This window comes from Lampetra planeri, chromosome 6 (genome assembly GCF_965212315.1).
Source record: "Lampetra planeri chromosome 6, kcLamPlan1.2.h2, whole genome shotgun sequence".
In the NCBI taxonomy this organism is placed as follows: Eukaryota; Metazoa; Chordata; class Hyperoartia; order Petromyzontiformes; family Petromyzontidae; genus Lampetra; species Lampetra planeri.
In genome coordinates this window covers 13,652,055-13,671,861 of record NC_136112.1, presented here as the reverse complement: position 1 = coordinate 13,671,861, position 19,807 = coordinate 13,652,055, and the positions used below count along the sequence as shown (strand labels likewise).

The 19,807-nt window shown below is 47.6% G+C and overlaps 1 protein-coding gene across 1 annotated transcript; it reads left to right on the top strand.

The window, feature by feature from the left end:
* The first annotated feature begins 1,823 nt into the window (after window positions 1-1,823).
* Window positions 1,824-18,575, top strand: LOC144719562 (UDP-N-acetylhexosamine pyrophosphorylase-like protein 1). Its single transcript, XM_078595610.1, has 11 exons — window positions 1,824-2,030; window positions 6,946-7,131; window positions 8,498-8,600; window positions 9,163-9,355; window positions 9,962-10,137; window positions 11,095-11,267; window positions 11,575-11,768; window positions 12,782-12,922; window positions 13,928-14,083; window positions 15,583-15,637; window positions 17,266-18,575. The coding sequence occupies exons 2-11, from the start codon at window positions 6,958-6,960 to the stop codon at window positions 17,320-17,322; spliced, it is 1,422 nt and encodes a 473-aa protein (XP_078451736.1). The 5' UTR covers window positions 1,824-2,030; window positions 6,946-6,957; the 3' UTR covers window positions 17,323-18,575.
* Window positions 18,576-19,807: the final 1,232 nt, after the last annotated feature.

Below are 19,807 nucleotides of genomic sequence, written 5' to 3'. Positions count from 1 at the left end.
CAAATCACTCGAAACGCCGGTGTATGGCAGCAAGAGCAGTTGATGCGAATGCTGTCGCAAGAGGTCACACGTTTGGCGCAACGATCCTTCACTATGCGTGATGCATTAAAACAATTTTATTACCACGTGGCATTAATGATGTTTGTTTTCAAATACAGGCGATCTAAATATATGCTTCGCGTAACTTTGATGCGTTCAAGTTCGGTCTTGCTTTGGGAGTTTACTTCCTCATATGTGTGGTTCATCATGGCGACCGCACAGAATAGAAACACCGTGAAATTGTACGCAAGCACGATTCTGATGAATGGCGTAAATTCCCATAAAACGTCAGTTTAATTCCCCACATTCAAAACTGACGTCCCAACAAATTCCCCGCGTACGTGTGAACGATATGTGTTTTAGTATGTATGTATGTTCAACTTGTTTCGTACCGTACGTGGCTAATCCTGCTAATGCGTGGCGTGAGAATATGTAACGGTTGGCAAATCACAGCAATAATATTCACAGCCCCCTGTCGTCAGTCCAGTGATGGACTGCCGCCATGCGGATTTAGAAGTCGTCGTGGGGGTGATTGGAGCATACTTCAACACACTGGTCAGTGCAGATTTGTGAAGGTGGTAGAGCATAAATGTGGGAGCGTAGAAGTACAGCGCAACCACGGATTGTGCTACACAGCCCTCTACTGCACGTCTCCGCAACCGCCTCTGACAACTTGGCGTGCCATCCAAGCATGATCCAGGCTAAAACCTGCTTAGATTCCCAGATCTGATAGGGTACATTACGGGTGATTGATTGGGTCATAGGATATTCAGTAGAATGGCCGACAAATATGTATCCTGCGTGCAAAGGAGTCATTCGATCATTTAACTAACAGATTTTCCGGCCACGAAAATATACGCTCGGTCACGATCCCGGATGTGAAGGTCTCCTTGACATTGCAGAGCTCACTTGTAGATACTAAACGCTCGTGGATTTAAAATGCCATGATCCCTCTATGTGTGGTGCAATGTTGATTTAGTTTTTCCCTTCTTGATGTCCATTCTGTAAATTTGACTTGAATCCAAATTACTGCTGCGTTGGCAGTTGTGCATAAGCACAAATAACACAAATACCTTCACAGATGTATCAACAACACTGGCCTTACAAAGTAAAAATACGAAGGAAATGACCTTCATTTATCTGCTATGAAGAAGGGCCAGCGCACGGAACGTCACCAATTATATATATTTTATCTTTTAAGGTCACATGCACAGTGGTATCGATGTGTTTTACATATAGAGCAGTGGTTCTTAACCTGGGATGCACGCACCTCCAGGGGGTGCGAGATGCCCTTTCTGGGGGTGCGAGACGTGGCCAGATTGTTTTTAGAATGTAAATCATCGAAACAGATTAAGCACGGGCACGTAAGTACAACTACTTTGTTTCATCAAACCCATGTGTTTATTAACATTATTTAAAACAAATTACGATTGAGAACAAAAGGGGTGCAAGGCTGCAGTAAAGGTTAAGAACCACTGATCTAGACAACGTGATTATCGTCGTGCAGGACCTGTGTCGAATTAACGACAGTGCATGTTGGTATTAATACTCCCGTGCTTGTGTAGGTCTGTACATGCTTTGTAGAATGTTCATTTAACGACGTCTATTGACTATGCGAATTTGCACAACGCTTTTAAGGAGTTGCCAACACTGGCTCAGCCCAAGCCCAGCGTCACGCACTTGGCAATTGATTCAACCTTTGGGGCCAGCACTTTGGCAGTGGGCGGTGTCGGCCCACACGTGTCACCTTTGGGCGAGACGCGCTGAGTGTAAGTTACTAAGTTTTTCCCGCAGCGTGTGTGTGTCTGTGTGTATGCATATGTGGGTGGGTGGGTGTGTTTGTGTATGAGGTGTTCACTACCGAGTCATTCGTTCCCCCTGAGTCATTGCACGCTCCACGAAACCACGGCGAGCGAAAAGACCGGCGATCCATCCCCGGGTGTCGAAGCGACACTTGAAGAGCGTCGCTGCGTTGTTCATTGAGTCAGGAGGTGGGTGATGGTGGTGGTGATGTGTGGTGGTGGTTCATGTGTGATAGTGATGTTGATTGATATATGTAATAATGATGGTGGTTGATGTGTGATAGTGGTGGTTGGTGGTGGTTGATGTGTGGTGGTGTTGGTGGCGGTAGTGATGTGTTGTGGTGGTGGTTGATGTGTGATGATGGTTGATGTGTGAAGTGGTTGGTGGTGGTTCATGCGTGCTAGTCGTGGTAGTAGTGATGTGTGAAGTTGGTTGATGTTCGATGGTGGTAGTAATCACGTGTGATAGTGATGTTGGTTGCTGTGTGATGGCCGATGTATGAGTGATGGTGATGTGTGATGGTGCTTGTTGAGTGTTTATAACATAAGGTTTCTATGGTCAATGTGTTCTCTTGCGAATCTCGTGTACAACTCGCAGATTTGATCCCTTGAGTAAGGGCGCAATACAAGTCTGAATTATAATGTTTATTACTCTATTTGGTGATGGTGGTGGTGGTCGGGTGTGACAGTGGTGGATGTGTGCTTAAACGAGCCTTGGGGTGAGCTCTCATCTCCACTGGCGGAGCTTCGCCTGCAGTGGTGGAAATTCCACATTCCCATGGCGGGAGCCGGTTTTTCCCAGAGCTGGACCCGCTGCTCGGGGGACTGCTCTTGCGGGTATAAGATACTGACGCTTAAATTTCGATTTAAAGATGAAGCTGTCGTGACTGCAGGGATCATATTCTTGGTTCTTTCGGTAAAGTCACGTAGAAGGGAAACAATAAAATAATAAAAATTAAACAATAAAATTCTTAGGACGTTTCGTTTGCAACACAAGCAATCATCATCAGGTGGGAAAACCACAGCAAGAAATGTTTTCTTGAGAAGTTAATTGTTATATTATTTCCATTCTACGTGACTTTACCGAAAGAACCAGGAATATACTGAAGCTTGTGTGAGCGCCGTGAACTTGTTTACACTTACACGCAGCTCGATCTCAAAACTACTGCTGGATGACACCCTACTCAACGCGCCGTTTCGGTAGTTTTGACCATACTTCACCGCGCTGGTCAGTGCGGGTTGGTGAGGGCACCCGGGGAGCATAGACGCTTACAACATAGGACGACAATGGATTTAGCCACCACTGCTCTCTGCGATGTAATTCCCCGCAGGAGCCTATAAGACCCCGTTATGCACGGTGCTTGCACAGATGCTATTGTGTTGTCCGAGACCCATTTATGTATCTAATTGTTATACAAGTACTGTATACTATTGTCCCGATGTCTTGTGACCCCCAGTTAATTGACCCCTGACAAAAAAAATATTCCTTTCCATATTCAATTCTGTTTTAAATAAACGTTGGTTTAAAACTATATGTTTTAGACAATTAAATGGGGGGGGGGGGGGTTGGCGGATCACAATACATCTGGACCACCCTATACAATGTTACCCCATGAGGTATCCCCCCCCACCCCCACATATTTACAATTAGCTATGTTCAGTGTGAACCCTAAGAATCGCGTTTCTGCCACGTCAGTGAAGTTCCCAGTCGCCACATCCCCCCCCCCTCTGCCTTCATCACAGACACAGCAGAGCCCCCCCCTCTCACTGCCCTCATCACAGACACAGCAGCCCCCCCCCCCGTCTCTGCCTTCATCACAGACACAGCAGCCCCCCCCCTCTCTGCCTTCATCACAGACACAGCAGGCCCCCCCCCTCTCTGCCTTCATCACAGACACAGCAAGGGCCCCCCCTCCTCTCACTGCCTTCATCACAGACACAGCAGGGCCCCCCCCCCCCTCTCTGCCTTCATCACAGACACAGCAGCCCCCCCCTCTCTCTCTCTCTGCCTTCATCACAGACACAGCAGCCCCCCCCCTCTCTCTGCCTTCATCACAGACACAGCAAGGGCCCCCCCCCTCCTCTCACTGCCTTCATCACAGACACAGCAGGCCCCCCCCTCTCTCTGCCTTCATCACAGACACAGCAGCCCCCCCCCCTCTCTCTCTCTGCCTTCATCACAGACACAGCAGGGCCCCCCCTCTCTCTGCCTTCATCACAGACACAGCAGGGCCCCCCCCCCTCTCTCTGCCTTCATCACAGACACAGCAGGGACCCCCCCCCTGCCTTCATCACAGACACAGCAGAGCCCCCCCCCCCTCTCTCTCTCTGCCTTCATCACAGACATGGCAGGGCCCCCCCTCTCTCTGCCTTCATCACAGACACAGCAGAGCCCCCCCCCCCCCTCTCTTTGCCTTCATCACAGACACAGCACGCCCCCCCCTCTCACTGCCTTCATCACAGACACAGCAGAGCCCCCCCCCCCCCCCCTCTGCCTTCATCACAGACACAGCAGAGCCCCCCCCCCCCCCTCTGCCTTCATCACAGACACAGCAGGACCCCCCCCCCCTCTCTCTTTTTGCCTTCATCACAGACACAGCAGGACCCCCCCCTCTCTCTGCCTTCATCACAGACACAGCACGCCCCCCCCCCCCTCTCTCTTTCTGCCTTCATCACAGACACAGCAGGACCCCCCCCCCCCTCTCTGCCTGCAGGGCACTCCCACTCCCTGGCGACCTGTCTCACGGCGTCATCGGCCAACAAGCTCCCTTCATCGTCATCACTAAACACTGCCACTCCCCTCACTCCTTTCGTGAATTCTCGCCTTGTTAAACAAGATAAACACAATTAAACTTGAGCTACCGTACATCATCATCATCGAATAAGGCAAATTTCAACAAAATTACCTGCAAAATGTACTCAATTGGGATTATGCACGAACAATAGTCGGCCACCCTTCTGTGAATATTTGGCAGCACCTCCCTAGAATCGAGTCATGAGACTCCGTGGGCCATTCCTGGGTAAGCAAGCCTACATGTTAAACAAGCATCATACTAATTATTATGTATATCATCAATAATACATTCTCTCTAAATCACCCATTCTTATAATTATCATCCTCATAATTAAACACTGCCATTCTCTATCACCCATCCTCGCCATTAAACACTTCCCTTCTCTCTCTCTCTGCCTCCCACCCTGTGGCACTACTCCTCCGTTAATTCGAACCACATTAAAACTGAGCCCATTACAATTTTCAAAAGAAACGCAAATTTCAGGAAGTTGGGTAATAAAAAAAACCAAGGATCCAGCTTTGTAACACGTTGGCAAGCCATGGCATGTTGTGCCTACGCGTTTGAGGTGCCCCAGCGATGAAGACGACGTGTGAAGTGGCGGTACGGTACTGTATTCTGACCACATTGTGCCAGGGTGGGTTATTTTTGTCACAACATGTCTTCGTATCCTGGTTAAATCTGCTGTGACCTCATTGCATGGCACCTGGAGGTCGAGGTCAGGTTAAAGTTTAGGGTTGAGCTTGTAGGCTAACGTTAGATTTAATGCTAAGGCAAGATGAAGGATTACAGTCAGATTATTGAATAATGTCAAGGGAGGATTCAACATGAGCTCAGAATAGAAAGGGACATCGTAGACGTCATCCGAAGGGGACGACTCATTATGTTACGTCCCGCGCGCAGGGTGGACAAAGAGAGATTTCAGAACATCGCCCTGTATGTCAACAACGGTGGAGTCCAAGGACTAGAGGACATCTGAAGAAACATATGGCTCGATGACTTCAAACAAGAAGCAGAGAGTCTAGAACATCGATTTCCAACCCATCGGGCCACAAGGCTGTAGGAAGTTGTCCGTGGAACTGTTGTAGAAACGAGTTACGGTCACAAAACACCAAATATTGTACCGCAAAATTTAGTTTAGGGTTGACGGTGATCCAATGGTCCAGAAAGGTTGTGCGGACCACTGGTCTATAGAAGATGATCTGAAATGGGGAATCGCACTCCCATACGTGGTTAGGCTAGAAGATCGTCAATTGCTACTCTTTCTGCACAAGCAGACTAGATAGGCAGACATACAGTTGGAAGCAGCCATTAATGGGCTGCCAGCCTGTACCAACCCATCAGTAGTGTCCCCAAGGGATGAAATCAAGACAAGTCAAAAGATTTACATTTCAGACTAATTTTTAGATCTAAGCCCTGGATCCAATAAACTATTAAACCATCCAGAACTTTCTTGAATTTGAAGCTTTTGTGACTGCAGGAATCCATACTCTTTGGTTCTTTCGGTAAAGTCACGTAGGTGACGGACGCTTGTGTTGTGCCCGAAACGTGATCTATTTTATTTTATACTTACGTGACTTTACCGAAAGAACCAAAGAGTATGGCATCCTGAACTTCATAACACGGGTTTTTGTTGGGTTAGATCGCGTAAATATATGAATGTGTCGTTAAACCCACCACCACCAGACACAGCTAATTAATAAGGTTTGTCATGTAAACAGAACATGCCAATCAGTTGTACAGCACACCTGTGTGTCGGAGAGCCAAGCCACAACATTTACAATATGAGTACGACGTTTTGCTAGTAATCACAAATAGCATCATCAGGCGACAGCCAGATTTATGGAGAAGTTCTCCTGTTTCGTTCCTTAAATAGAGGGGTAATATCTGGTGTGGTGGCATGGTCATGAACTCTATCATCATCCGTTATTGTCATCTTTGTCACTGTCATCATTATTGTGAATACATTGAGATGCAAACCATCAGATATGTCACCGGTGACTGCCCAATACAACCAAGCGTACTCTGATGGAACAAGCAGACACCACTCATCAACCACTCTGGATGCTGCGGAATGGCTCACAACATTAATAACACAATTGTAGTCTCTTGATTTATTTTCAAACACCATACGAAAGGAGGAGATGGTCATGAAGATCACCATTGAGGAGATGAAAACGGCCGACCGTGCATAACGCTGCCTCCGCTGTGACCACATCGCCGCGTGCACATCGCTTGTGCACATCGCTCATGCGCCCCACGGTGTCCAGGGCTGAATGCTCGGTGTGGCGATTTCTGTGTCCGTGCCACAGAGAGAGACAGCCATGTCGGCGAACGTGGACGAGCAGCGTGCGCGCTACGAGGCGGCCGGCCAGGGCCACGTGTTCCGCTTCTGGGAGCAGCTGTCCCAGGGTCAGCGCGACACTCTGCTCTCCCAGCTGAAGGACATTGACCCCGAGGAGGTGGGGCGATCCTACCGGGCGATGCAACGTGGGCAGGTGAGACCCGTCATATCATCACCGAAATTGTCATCGTGCATAGCTGGCATTACTGTATCATCATCATCATCGTCGTCGTCATCATCAGTCGTTGTTATCATTGTTCCTTATCGTTATTATCAAGATTATAAATGCCTTCATCATCATCGCAGCAGACTAATGCCTAGCGAGTGCTGCGTACTTAGCTAGATGGCAGCAGGCCATCGGAATGGTTGAGATGAGAAGTTGTTATAAGGCGCTCTTCTTTGCCGAAGCATTTAGTCGTCCTCTAAGTGCATCGTCACAGTCATAGTAAGCATCGTCGACGTTATAATTGTCAACAACATTCACATCATCATCATCATCTCTGTCATCATTATCGCTATCTCCATTACATTGCGGTCATTGTCACTTTGCAACTAAGATGGACATGGCAGAGGCAAGAGGTCAACGTCATACTTCTTGCTGCAAACGTGAAAATAAAAAATATGTTGCAATGCGTCTCAGTTTGGAGATGCGAGCCTCTGTGGCTGTGAGTAGACCCAGTCCCTTGGGCCTATGTACGCTTCAACGCACAAATTACTCAAGTGTCCTCAACGCAACACATTTCAGTGGCGATTTCCAGAACAAATGAGAGGGGAAATAAACACAAAATTGGCCTTCGACCAAATCTTTGAGAATGCGCCCAATCTCATCAAAACCTCAGAAGCTAAGCATGGGTGAGCCGAATGATAGTGCTTGGATGGGCGACCATCACACGTGGTTACAAAGCGGGCAGCAGAGGGAAGTACAGCAACATTCACTGTTGTACTGGACTTCTATGCTCTCACGTCTGTGCTCCCCGCCTTCACCAACGCACACAATTACACGAGCGGTGAAGTACATCCTTCGGTTCAATGCCCCATGCCTCGCACTGTGTGGGAAGGCGGTCATCCAGCAGTGGATTGACAACAGTTCTGCCTGCACGTATGCAATTGCAGGCGGGCAGCGATGGTGACTTTTTGACCCCTGTTTTAAAACTATTAAACTATTTTTTTTATTTTACCAGCTAGGGCCCACTGAGCTATATAGTTGTTTTTCAGAAGTGACCTGGGCACAAATGATAGCTCAATGAAGTGGCGTTATTATTTATAGCAGCCAAATACTCTAAACGCATGTTGATTCTAAATGTGGAAATCGGAGGACCCGAAGAAAATCCACGCGACTACGGGGAGAGAGAGAACATGCAAACTACATATACACAGCAGGCGTCAGGGTAAAGATCGAACCCATGACCTCCTACGTACCAGGCGAGGTAGTTAACATCTCGCCACCATGGAGCCCACTGTTACGGTGTGTGTGTACCGTGCCCCACGCGGTTCCTGGGTGACCCCTGCCCCCTGCACAGGGGGAGTCCGAGGCTCCAGAGGACGTGAAGCCGGTGCCGGAGGACGCATTTGGCAGCATGTTGCGCTCCCCCGCCAGCCTGCTCAGCCAGTGGGAAAAGCAAGGTGAGCGCCGAGCCGTGCTGGTTCGGCTCGTATAGCCCCGTCCCACCACCCTGCACCCCGCCCCCACCCCATCCCTTCACCTTACACCCCGCCCCAACCCCCGCTCCCCCCGTGCCCCCCCCCCCCCACGGCGTCCAGCCCCGCCCGCACCCCCACCCGCCCAAAATGTCTCTTAGCACAGACATATTAACAATAATACATTTGGTAATCATACATAACTATCATAACAAGTGTGCTACGTTTCACAGACAGGTGCAGCCTGTCTATAGGGGGCGATGTGGTTTTCCTCGAGTCAGTCATTTGCGGGGATGTCGTTGCTAAAATGTGGACCGTGACACTGGCACACGTCGCCTAATCTCTTTCGAATGACGTCGCGGGAACCTTAATGTCCACCGTGAAGCGGACGGCGGGACGCGGTTTGCTTCATACACGCGCGTTGTGTTCACGAGGGCTCCCGCCACGGTGTGACACCACCGCTACCCGGTGGCGATTGACAACTGTCGTTGCTGCCGTTTTGTTTGGCGTAGTTGCGGATGCTGTGGGTTGTTGTGCGCTGCCCTAGGCCTGGAGCAGATCGCCGAGGGGCGGATGGCGGTGCTGCTGCTGGCCGGTGGGCAGGGCACGCGTCTCGGCATGTCGTGCCCCAAGGGCATGGTGTCGGTGGGACTGCCCTCGGGGAAGTCCCTCTTTCAGCTCCAGGCAGAGCGCATTCGTGCCCTGCAGAGGCTGGCCGGCACCGCTAAGCCCGTGCCCTGGTGGGTGTTCCACAGTGCGTGTGAGTGGTCCCGGCGGAGGGCTTTAGTTGGTACCAATGCATAGGGCTTCATGGCCATGCAGTGTAGCTTTCTTCCTGAAGAGGTTTTCTGAGCAGCGAAACTTTGGACATCGTCCCGAACAACGCAAGGTACAACGCGAACGCACGTCGGAGAGTTTTAAGTAGCTTCGCAAAAGAGAGGTGATGAACGTACCCACTGGGCCGGTTATTTGCCATGCGCCAAATTAATGTACGCGGACAAAATCACGTTCGGTGTGGGTGTGCTGGCTGCGATGCAGAAGCACGCATGTCAAAAACCACTCGCGTCTGTCAATAAGGCCATCATCCCTTCCAGCCTCACAAACCTATCTCAGTGCTGCGCTTGAGCTAATTGATGTTATTGTTCCACCTTTCACAGTGGCCATCCTCTAAGCTGCCTTTCTTTCACTCTCCTGCCTGTCATCCCATCATCGTTCCTCCTTTTAGTGAGAGGAGGTCCCGCCCCAAGCGTTGTTAATCTGTTGTGAATCGCAGCGTTATTGACGGTCGGGGGTGGGTGGTGGAGGCCCATTTGCATTGCGTATCGTTGGCTCGCGTGTCGCACCAGGTACATCGTGACGAGTGCCCACACACATGTCCCCACCGAGGCTTTCTTCCGGGAGCATGCCTGGTTCGGGCTGGATCCGGACTCGGTGCGCTTCTTCCAGCAAGGGCAGCTGCCGGCGCTCACCGTCTCCGGCAAAATCATCCTGCAGGACAAGGGGCTCATAGCCATGGCTCCCAGTGAGAGGCTCGCACGGGGGGGGGGGGGGGGGTCGCAGGGTGGGGTCGCAAGGGTCGCTTGCACGGGGGGGGGGGTCGCACGGGGCGGTCACAGGGGGGGTCGTATGGGGGGTTCAGATTGCTTTGATGAGGCGTGGCACGAGGTCCTGTGTTGGGGAGATCAATAACAGTGGCGAATATTTGAACCAGTGATGTGCCACCGTTAGGTCGACTCAGTGAGGTGTGAAAACATCATCACTGGAGAGACAAAGTGGGCCGGGCGTGGTGTTGGCCACCCAACTCCCTCATAGCTGCACTGTGACAGCATTCATAGGTGCTACTTGCTAACAGCACTTACTCCAATAGCCTGTTAAGGCTATAGGGGGGGGGGTCTTTGTCGTCTTTGTATCATCATTATCGTCGGTTACAATCTCTCATGATCTATCCTCCAAGCCAACAGTCAGCTAGGGGATCTATCGTGGGGATCTTGCGTATTTATTTGAACGTGCTAGTGCAGGGCTCTTCACACATTTTCAGAGGGTGGGGGGGCACCTCCGCTGATAAGACATCAGCGTGGGGTTTGTCACACCACCTGCAAGGAGCGTTTTCACATTTTGCGTCTTGTTGGTGGGGGACCGCGCATCAGGGGCCACACTAAATGCCAATCAGGGGCTGCCAGTGCATAGCTGTTAACCCGTACGGGTTACCCGCATTCTTATACAGGAAAATTGAGTTTTCAGGTCCATATGGCATACAGCCGTTTCAATACAGGCAAATATTTTTTTGTCTATTTCTGTTTCTCCCTTGTAGGATGAACGTTGAGATTTATAAGGGCACGTAATGACCAATAAGGCCTAAATTGATCTGTAATGAGGTTGGCACTGATAAGGGGTTGACAGGTATGTGGCCCGTGGGCTTTGCAATGAAGAACACTGCGTGCGCGTGTGCATGTGTGTGTGCGTGCTGTGCGCGTGGCAGATGGTAACGGCGGCGTGTACCGCGCACTCAGCTCGTCGGGCGCGCTGGCCGACATGCAGGCACGCGGTGTGCGCCACGTGCACACCTACTGCGTGGACAACGTGCTGGTGCGTGTCGGGGATCCCGCATTTCTCGGCTTCTGTATCCACAAGAACGCCGACTGCGGCGCCGAGGTGAGATGAATCCTCGTGTGCTCGCGATGAGCGTCACGCGCCACGTCGTCGGCGTGATGGGCAATATTGACGTGAGTAAGAGATGCTCACGAAATGTTGCACCCCTTTGGTTCAACGTGCACAGCGAACATGCACAGCAGACGCAAGACAAAGATGAGAATACTCATCACCATGTAGCCTTAAAAGACCGTTGGGGGCAGGAGCTGTGGTGCTAGCCACTCAACACACACGAGGTGTTGAGTGGATAGCACCACTCATGTGTTATAGCATGCTGTGCTATGACACGGCGTGGCCGTGTGTGGTGCAGGTGGTGGAGAAGGTGGACCCCACAGAGCCCGTGGGCGTGGTGTGCCGGGTGGGCGACCACTATCGCGTGCTCGAGTACAGCGAGATCTCGTCCGAGTTGGCGTCACGGCGGGACACCCACGGCCGCCTGGAGTTCAGCGCCGCCAGCATCTGCAACCACTACTTCAGCGTCGATTTCCTGCAGGAGGTGGTGCGGTAAGTGTGCGCGTCTGCACGTCAAGCACAGCCGCTCCCATTCACCTGCCCAGAGTCTTTCAGTGCCGCTCCAATCAGCCGGTGCCTAGGTCAGTCGGTCCCATGATCCCCTGCTCAGGGAGGCTTCACCACTCCGTCATTCGAGCCACTGAGTCTGTTTGTCCCTTGAGCCTCTTTAGTCAGGGATCCTTCACCACTGCGTACGACAATTTAGATTCTATCTTGATTTGAAGCTTTTGTGACTGCAGGAATCCATACTTTCTGGTTATTTCGGTAAAGTCACGTAGATAGAAAAAATAAGAATTTATAAGAATTTCTTATTTTTTCTATCTGTAATAATTCAATATTTTTTCTATCTACGTGACTTTACCGAAAGAACCAGAGAATTTAGATTCTCTCTACATCGGTAGAGATAATCTAAATTGGTCCTGGGTCTCCCTGAGGGCAACTCGGACCTTAAAATAAGCACCTGGTATATGATGCATAAGCGTCAGCACTGGGGAGACAAAGGTAGTCAGGCGTGGTGAATTGTACACCATCACTCCCTTGTGTGCCGTGCTGGCCTAAATAGGTTATCGCGAACAAAACTTGCCTCAGCATGATTTATAATTGATTTGTCGGTCAGATTGCGTGAGTAAAATGTGTGTCATCAACCCTCCTCCACCCAACACGGCCAATTAATAAAGTTGTCACATAAACAAATGTGCCAATTTATTACTGCTTCAGCACCACGAGTGTGTTGTTGGAGAGCAATTCACACACATTCATTAATATGGTTCGATGTTTTGCTGGTGGTTCCATCCAGCGTCTTCAGGCAATTCCCAGAAGCCTGAAAATGTCCTCTAGTCTTGGGCTTTATATAGGTGGTGTAATGTCATCAATGTGCGCTCTCACCCAAAAATCTATTACGAATCATGTTGATCGCAAAAGCCTCTGTGCGTTAAACTTGCCTCGACGGCCTACGTCGGCTATACGATGGATCCTTTGCGTGTTTTATTTTTTGTTTCAACCAGGCAGTACGAGCCGCAGATGCTGTACCACGTAGCGCACAAGAAGGTGGGCTACGTGGACGACGAGGGTCGACCCGTGGCACCCGACAAGCCCAACGGCATCAAGATGGAGAAGTTCATCTTTGACGTATTCCCATTCTCAAAGTGAGGGGCACTCTCGCCAGGCGGTGCCACCTCGCCAGGTGTCACTCGTTTACCCTGCCCCCCTCTTTGTAGCCCGGCACCTGGCCCGTTGTTATGGCCCCTGGTGCAGTTGAAATTCCTACACCAAACTCAATGGCGACAGATGATAGCTCAACGAAGTTGTTTATTGTATGGAAATGCATATCAGCCAGATACTCTGAACGCACGTGGAGAAAAATCCACACGACCACGGGGAGAGCATGCAAACTGCAAATGTAAAGGGTCAGGATCAAACCCACAATCTCCTGCATACCAGGCGAGGTATTTAACATCTCGCTACTCTCCACAGTGCAGCAGTAATCGCCATCTGGGTAATGGTCGAGCATTGGGAATTCATCAGAAGCCATTTTGTGGTGTCGTCACTATCCTTTGGGATTTTTCCTATCACAGATATCGCCTTGTTGTTTAGCAAGTATGCCAAGTAACATTTTGCTCCCTATGCAATTGGATATTCTTGTGATTTGGGGGTCACAATTCACTTATCAACTCTTCTTTTTATCATTTGCATTGTGTTTATTTCGTTCCATCAGCCTCAATGTGATTTCACGTTGTATATAATTTTCACGAAAGATAAATGACTGATTTTCAATTGCATGATTCAAATACGTATATATGTTTAGAGTAAGAAGATACTTCAGGTGATGAACTGCCAAATCATTACACGCCATTTAGAAAGGTTAATTATATTGTCCTGACTATGTACCAAATTCACATAATGACAAAATGCCCCAAACACAACACGTTGGCGATTTACTCCATTTCTAGTAACGGAGATCTCACCACACATTCACCAACAGAAATTCAGAACAACAGGAAATGTATCTGGCAACGCATGAATCGGCTCCGATATCTCGTGACCTGCCTCTGATTGAGCAAGGCCCTTGACTGGTCCTGGCTGCCTGTGGGACTGGGTCCGATGGCCCACGCCCTTGACGCGTTTAAGCGTGCGTACACGCCCTGTTACAGGAACTTCGCCGTGTTCGAGGTGCTGCGTGAGGACGCCTTCTCGCCGCTGAAGAATGCGGACAAGCCGGGTCAGGTGGATTGTCCGAGTACGGCGCGGAAGGCCGTGTACATCCTGCACGCACACTGGGTGGAGAAGGCGGGGGGCCACGTGAGCAGGTTCGTGACATCATCATCATTATTATTATTGTTAGCCTGGCGGTGGTGGCTGTGGACGTGTCCTGTAATCCAGCACTGTGGAGGGGAGGGCCGGTGGATCACGGTCATGTTGTGAAACTCCCTTCTCATGAGCATCCAGGTGCCATAACCTTGCTCGCCGGGAGAAGGCAGTACAGCAAAAATGTGGACTTCACCTGTTCCATCTGTATGGGACAAAGTGTTTCCCCTACACACACGTGGGTTTTCTCCGGTGCTGTAGTTTTCTCCCAGATGTAAGCCTTCATTAATTGACCGATAACACCTTAATAAATAGAGGACTGCAGAGCTTTGGCAGTTTTTGGCGCCGGCTCATTGCGTAGCTGCCTTCCCGCTTGTCTGTGGTTCTTTGCACCTCTGAGTCGTCGTCTCTCTACGACAGGAAGCGAATACTGTGCGTATTTATATTATTTTTACTACTGCTATTTTAATTTTACCAGGTAAGGCCCACTGAACTATAAAACTCTTTTTCAGAAGCGACCTGGCCACAAATGATAGCTCACCAAAGTAGCTGATCATGTGGAAATTTATATCGCTAAATACTCTAAACGCATGATGTTCATTCTAAATGTGGAGGGAAAAACCGGAGGACCCGGAGAAAAATCCACGTGACCACGGGGAGAGAGAACATGCAAACTCAAAATATACATGCGTCAAGGTCATGATCAAACCCACGAACTCCTGTATACCAGGCAAAGTAGGTAATATCTCGCCACCGTCGGGGAATATTTAACGTCCACTGTGAAGCAGTCAGCGAGTATTATTACAATGGTTAATACACCCGCAGTATTAACCAGGGAGGCCGATGGAATCGAACCGTGAACCTCTACAACAAGCAGCGAACGTGCAAACCTGGGCCATGGTAGAACCTATTCAACAGCTGCTAAATCTTACTGAGCATAGTCAGACAGCTGCAAGTTAAAATCCCTGCTGGCATTAACTCTACCTATCATTATTTCCACATCTGTAAAATGCATGAGTCAAAAGCAGATTTCCTATTAACCCTTTCGTACACGTACATACACGTACATCATCAAAATTAAACCAGAAGAAAATTATTACGTAACTTTATCAGTACCGAGGCTCTCACAAGGCGCGTATGGCACAGTTTGGCGCCAGCTATCATAGAGTGCGGTCGTGTCACTACAGTTCTCTGCGGTGAGTGCCATGTCTTTAAAAACAACGGCATTATGCCTCTCTAAAGAAAATTAACGCTAACTGCTTGCGCGTTCTGAGATTCAGCAGTGAACAGGACACCCACCATGCAACTGGCAGATGTCTCGAAATGGAAAAGGGTTAAAGATACTGATATATGTAATCGGAATGTGGAATTTCCACCAATGGAGATAAGAACCTCCCAACACCCGTTTGAGCAAGGACACACTTTTTTCTTGCAGAAGTGGCGTGAAGTGGAATGCTTCAAAGATTGATATTCACTTGAAAATGTTTGTTTTTGTTCACAGTGGCTCTGGCGGAGTGGTGTGTGAGATATCGCCACTTGTGTCCTACGCTGGTGAGGTAGGTACCACTGGCAGCTGAAAGAAGGGACTTTGCTAGCAATTGTTGTAATAAGTGTTTTGTTCATTTGCACAGAGTGCGGGAAGTGACTGTGTTAACGCTTAGTATTTCCAAGTGTCCGTATAAACATTTATGACAAGGCTTGTCTCATTGCTACTGTCAAGAAGCGTGGGATTTGTTTTTTACCAGAGGTCAAGCTTACTGGCAGTCTGTATTTATTATTCTCACTAAACATGAGAAGAGTGTAATTCTTGTAGCCGGCCAATTTTTGGCAGGTCAGCAAAATATGCGCAGTATTGGATAAAAGGGACATCATCATTATTATACTGGCATCGTGCCACACACCTATAATCCCATTGGTGGTGGAACGTACGTACAGTAATTCACTGACATCATGTATGCAAGACACCCCGAGACATCCATTATTTTTTTTTAAATGCAACATAGTTCGTAAATGGCAGGACATCTAATAGGTTGCAATAGTGTATGTGGGCTTTACTTGGCAACTCAAATTTCATCCCACATCCTTGAGGGGTCCTTCACCGAGAAGTGGATTGATATTGCTGTTCATAATATTGTAAAAATAAGCCGTAATTTTCCGAATGGTATCACAAAGTCCTGAGCCGATTGTGACTTCTGCCACTGCTAATGAGAATTAGGTCATTGTATAGTTTGGCTGGTGCACTTTGGGACCGTATGTAACGATCCACTCATTGTGTAAAACCTGACTTTACCAAGTAATTGGGCAAGAAAGATATTATTCAGGGGCCACAGCCGCACTCCTGGAAGCTGGGGGGTGTCCTACGAACAATTGGTTATCAGTGGTTATCGGTGACGTTGCAGATCTGCTAAGTTCGCGCCCCCCCCCCCCCCCCCCCCCGTTCATGGCCCAGCGGCGATGAGTTAGCTGCTTGTTTCAGAGGTTCACAGTCCGAAGCCAGCGGCTGCCCCGATTAATACTGCGTGTGGCCATTAAAGATCCCCTGACGTCATTGGCAAGGCTAGGCCATTGTGTACCGGTATCAGGGGCCACGTTTGTCAATTTCTAGAATTGTGCAAAGCAATCGTCGCCCTCCACTGACAAGCTTCCTGTTAGCAGGTCAGTTGCTTTGTCACCTCGTGCCACAGGGTCAGTTGCCACTGGGGGTGCCCTGTCAAATGTTTGACATGAGCCATGATGTAATTCACATCTACGCAACGACTGTCTATTGACTCAGTATTGAGACCGACTGTTTTTTTAACCGTCTCTTTAAAGGTTTCGTCATCAGCATGAACAGCATTTGCGTTGCCTTGTTGACTCAAACAAAACCATGATTATAATAGAGGGTTTTTTTTAGTTAGGTCATTCAAATATAAATGTGTCGTTAAACCCGTCACCACCTGACACAGCCAATCTAACTCAAAAACAAAAACTTCTCATGGATAATATTGGTCGCGAAGGCCTATATGTAAAAAAAAACGTGATTTTTATCCAAAATATTGTCAGTATTTCTTAGGCATGACACCGAGGACATCCACCGAGAATATTTAAATGTGACACAGAAGACATCCAGAGTGGCCGTGCAGGGGAGAGGAAACCGCGTGTAACGGTCGAGTTCAATGTGTACCACTCTCCCTTACCCTGGCAGGCTCTGCAAGAACGCGTCAAGGGCAAGACTTTCCCTTCACCATTCGTTCTGGATTAGTAGAGAGTTTGAAGAAATGGCCGTGCGAACAAAAACCTTCGCCTCCTGCTATAAATACAATAACACTGTCATTAAAATGTGGGAAACGGTAGTATTGTATTTTTCTGTTGCAATATATACAGTAATCTAAATGAGTTTTACTGTGTAACACAATTAACTCTTTAATGGTCGTATTTATTCCAAAGGAATCCCATTCATTTTTTAAAATTGGTTCGGTTTACATTGTTGCCTATCCTGATCTCTCTAGAGCTCTGCTTCTGTATCAATAGTTGTCTTTGTTTTTTTATTTGTTTGTGAAAACTGTTCACTTTGGTTGCCATGGAAATGTTGAAATAACAATATGCAGGGTGTGACTGCCTTTGTGTGAATATGAGCCACATGTAATCATTTAATGCAACATTCACATTTGTGGATGACACCGTTTATTCATAATTGAGATGGGGGGGGGGGTGCACCGCGTAAAATTGTGTTGTAAACCCTCCTCCACCCGATAAAGGCAATTAATAAAAGTGTCAGATTCATAAAACGTGCCAAATGTATTCCTGCTTCAGAACCACCAGTGTGTTGGAGAGTAATCGTACAAAATTGAAATGGGTGCTACGTTTCACTTGAGATTACATCCAGCATATTCAGGTTAACAAGAACCCGGATAACACAATTACCTGAAGTCACAATAATAAGTGGCTAAGGATTTCTTTAATTGCAAAAGGGAACGTGTTTTATTATTCAAATCGTTTTTCAGGAGCATTTACTTAAACAAGGCAACCTCAAACTGCTTTTGACTTCACATAATCACCAATTAATAGGGCCTCATCAAAGCCACGCCTGTGACCAACACAACCGGAATGTGCCCAATCTCGTGAAATCTCACAAGTTCGGCAGGGTTGAGCCTGGATGACTCTGGGATGGGTGACTCACCATACATGCAAGGTCTGTCATAAGGTGCCATGTAATCTGCTGGGCAGCAGAGGGCATTGTACGAACCCCCCATAAACCAGTGTGGTGCAATATGGTCAAATTAATTCCCACAATGCTCTCATCCAGGAGTGGATTGGCAAAGGATTGGCAGATTTCACAGGGAGGTTGTATATAAGGCTCATTGGGCAATGGTTGAAATGTTAAAATCATGTTTTCATTGAGATAATGGCAATGGCTGAAGCAGCACAAACATTAGTTTTGTTTCTTTTATCGCCTTTGTAAATTTTGGGAATGGAATGCCATACGTTTTAATAAACAGGATGCCGTGTTTTAAAGTGATGTATGTAGATTCATTGGTTTCCAAATGTATGTTAATCACACTATCCCACACCACACTTGTGTATTTTCATTTGTCAAGCAAATGCGCACCAAGGTGAAATTGTATGTTTAGCATGGAAACGTTACAACACATTGCAAATCTTTCTTTTGTGCGTACAAGATATGTACGATAGGGTGTTTATGAACTTTTCAAAAGGCTATAGGCAGGGCTTAATTTCTCAATGATTATTTTCCAGTTTGCTGGTAGGCATATATGCCAACAACCCCTACATACAAGAGTCAGTAGTATCTGCACACGGGGTGGGGGGGGGACATCAGTGGGGGCGACGCGCTAAGCACTGAGAAACCCTCAGCATAAGCTAGAATCAAGCGCCCACAGGCCGCCGAAATTCCAGTTTCCCAATATGCCATTTCCCATTCATAACGGGTGAAAATGTTCAGCGTTTTTAATTAATATTAGGAATTATGAGATTTTGGACTTACATTTTTGTTTGTAAATTCGAGCAAAAAAATAAAACATTTACAGAAGATATAATTTTTAAATGTAAAGAACTTTGGGGCCATCCATAAATGACGTCACGCACCTAGGGGGGGAGGGGGGTCAGACATTTGTGACGAGGGGGGGAGGGGGGGGGTTTGAGAAATGTGACGTCACATCAAAATGCGCAACTTTAAATAAATATAAACAACACGTTCTGCTTCATTAAATAGAATTGCTATAACAACACTAATTTTGTTTAATTTTCATTATTAATTATTTGATTACTTAGATTTACTAAGGTCACCTTTATTTATTGCATGAAGGAGTATTTGCTTCTCCATGGGAGAATGCTTCTCCATGGGAGAATTGAGAAGCATAAATTTTGTAAAAAATGTTAATGATTGTTATTAAACATTTTTCTTTTTATGATTCTACTTGGGCTTTTCATTCTGTGGAATGAATATGTGATTGTTATAATTGTACTCTCCATTTTGCTTCGTTCTACTACAAAGTTTCAAGTATTTTTTTTAGTTATAATTACTTTTAATATTTTATAATTATAAGAGAATTTCAATAAAATATTCTGAACATCTGCAGTTTTAGTTAGACGTTGAATATTTTCAAGTGAATTTTATGCTAAATTTCAGCTTTCCAACGCCTCCTTTTTAATACATGTTTTCTCCTACAACATCAGAGTGCAGCGCCACATTAAATACGCACTACAATGACAATAGTTTAAGTTATTTG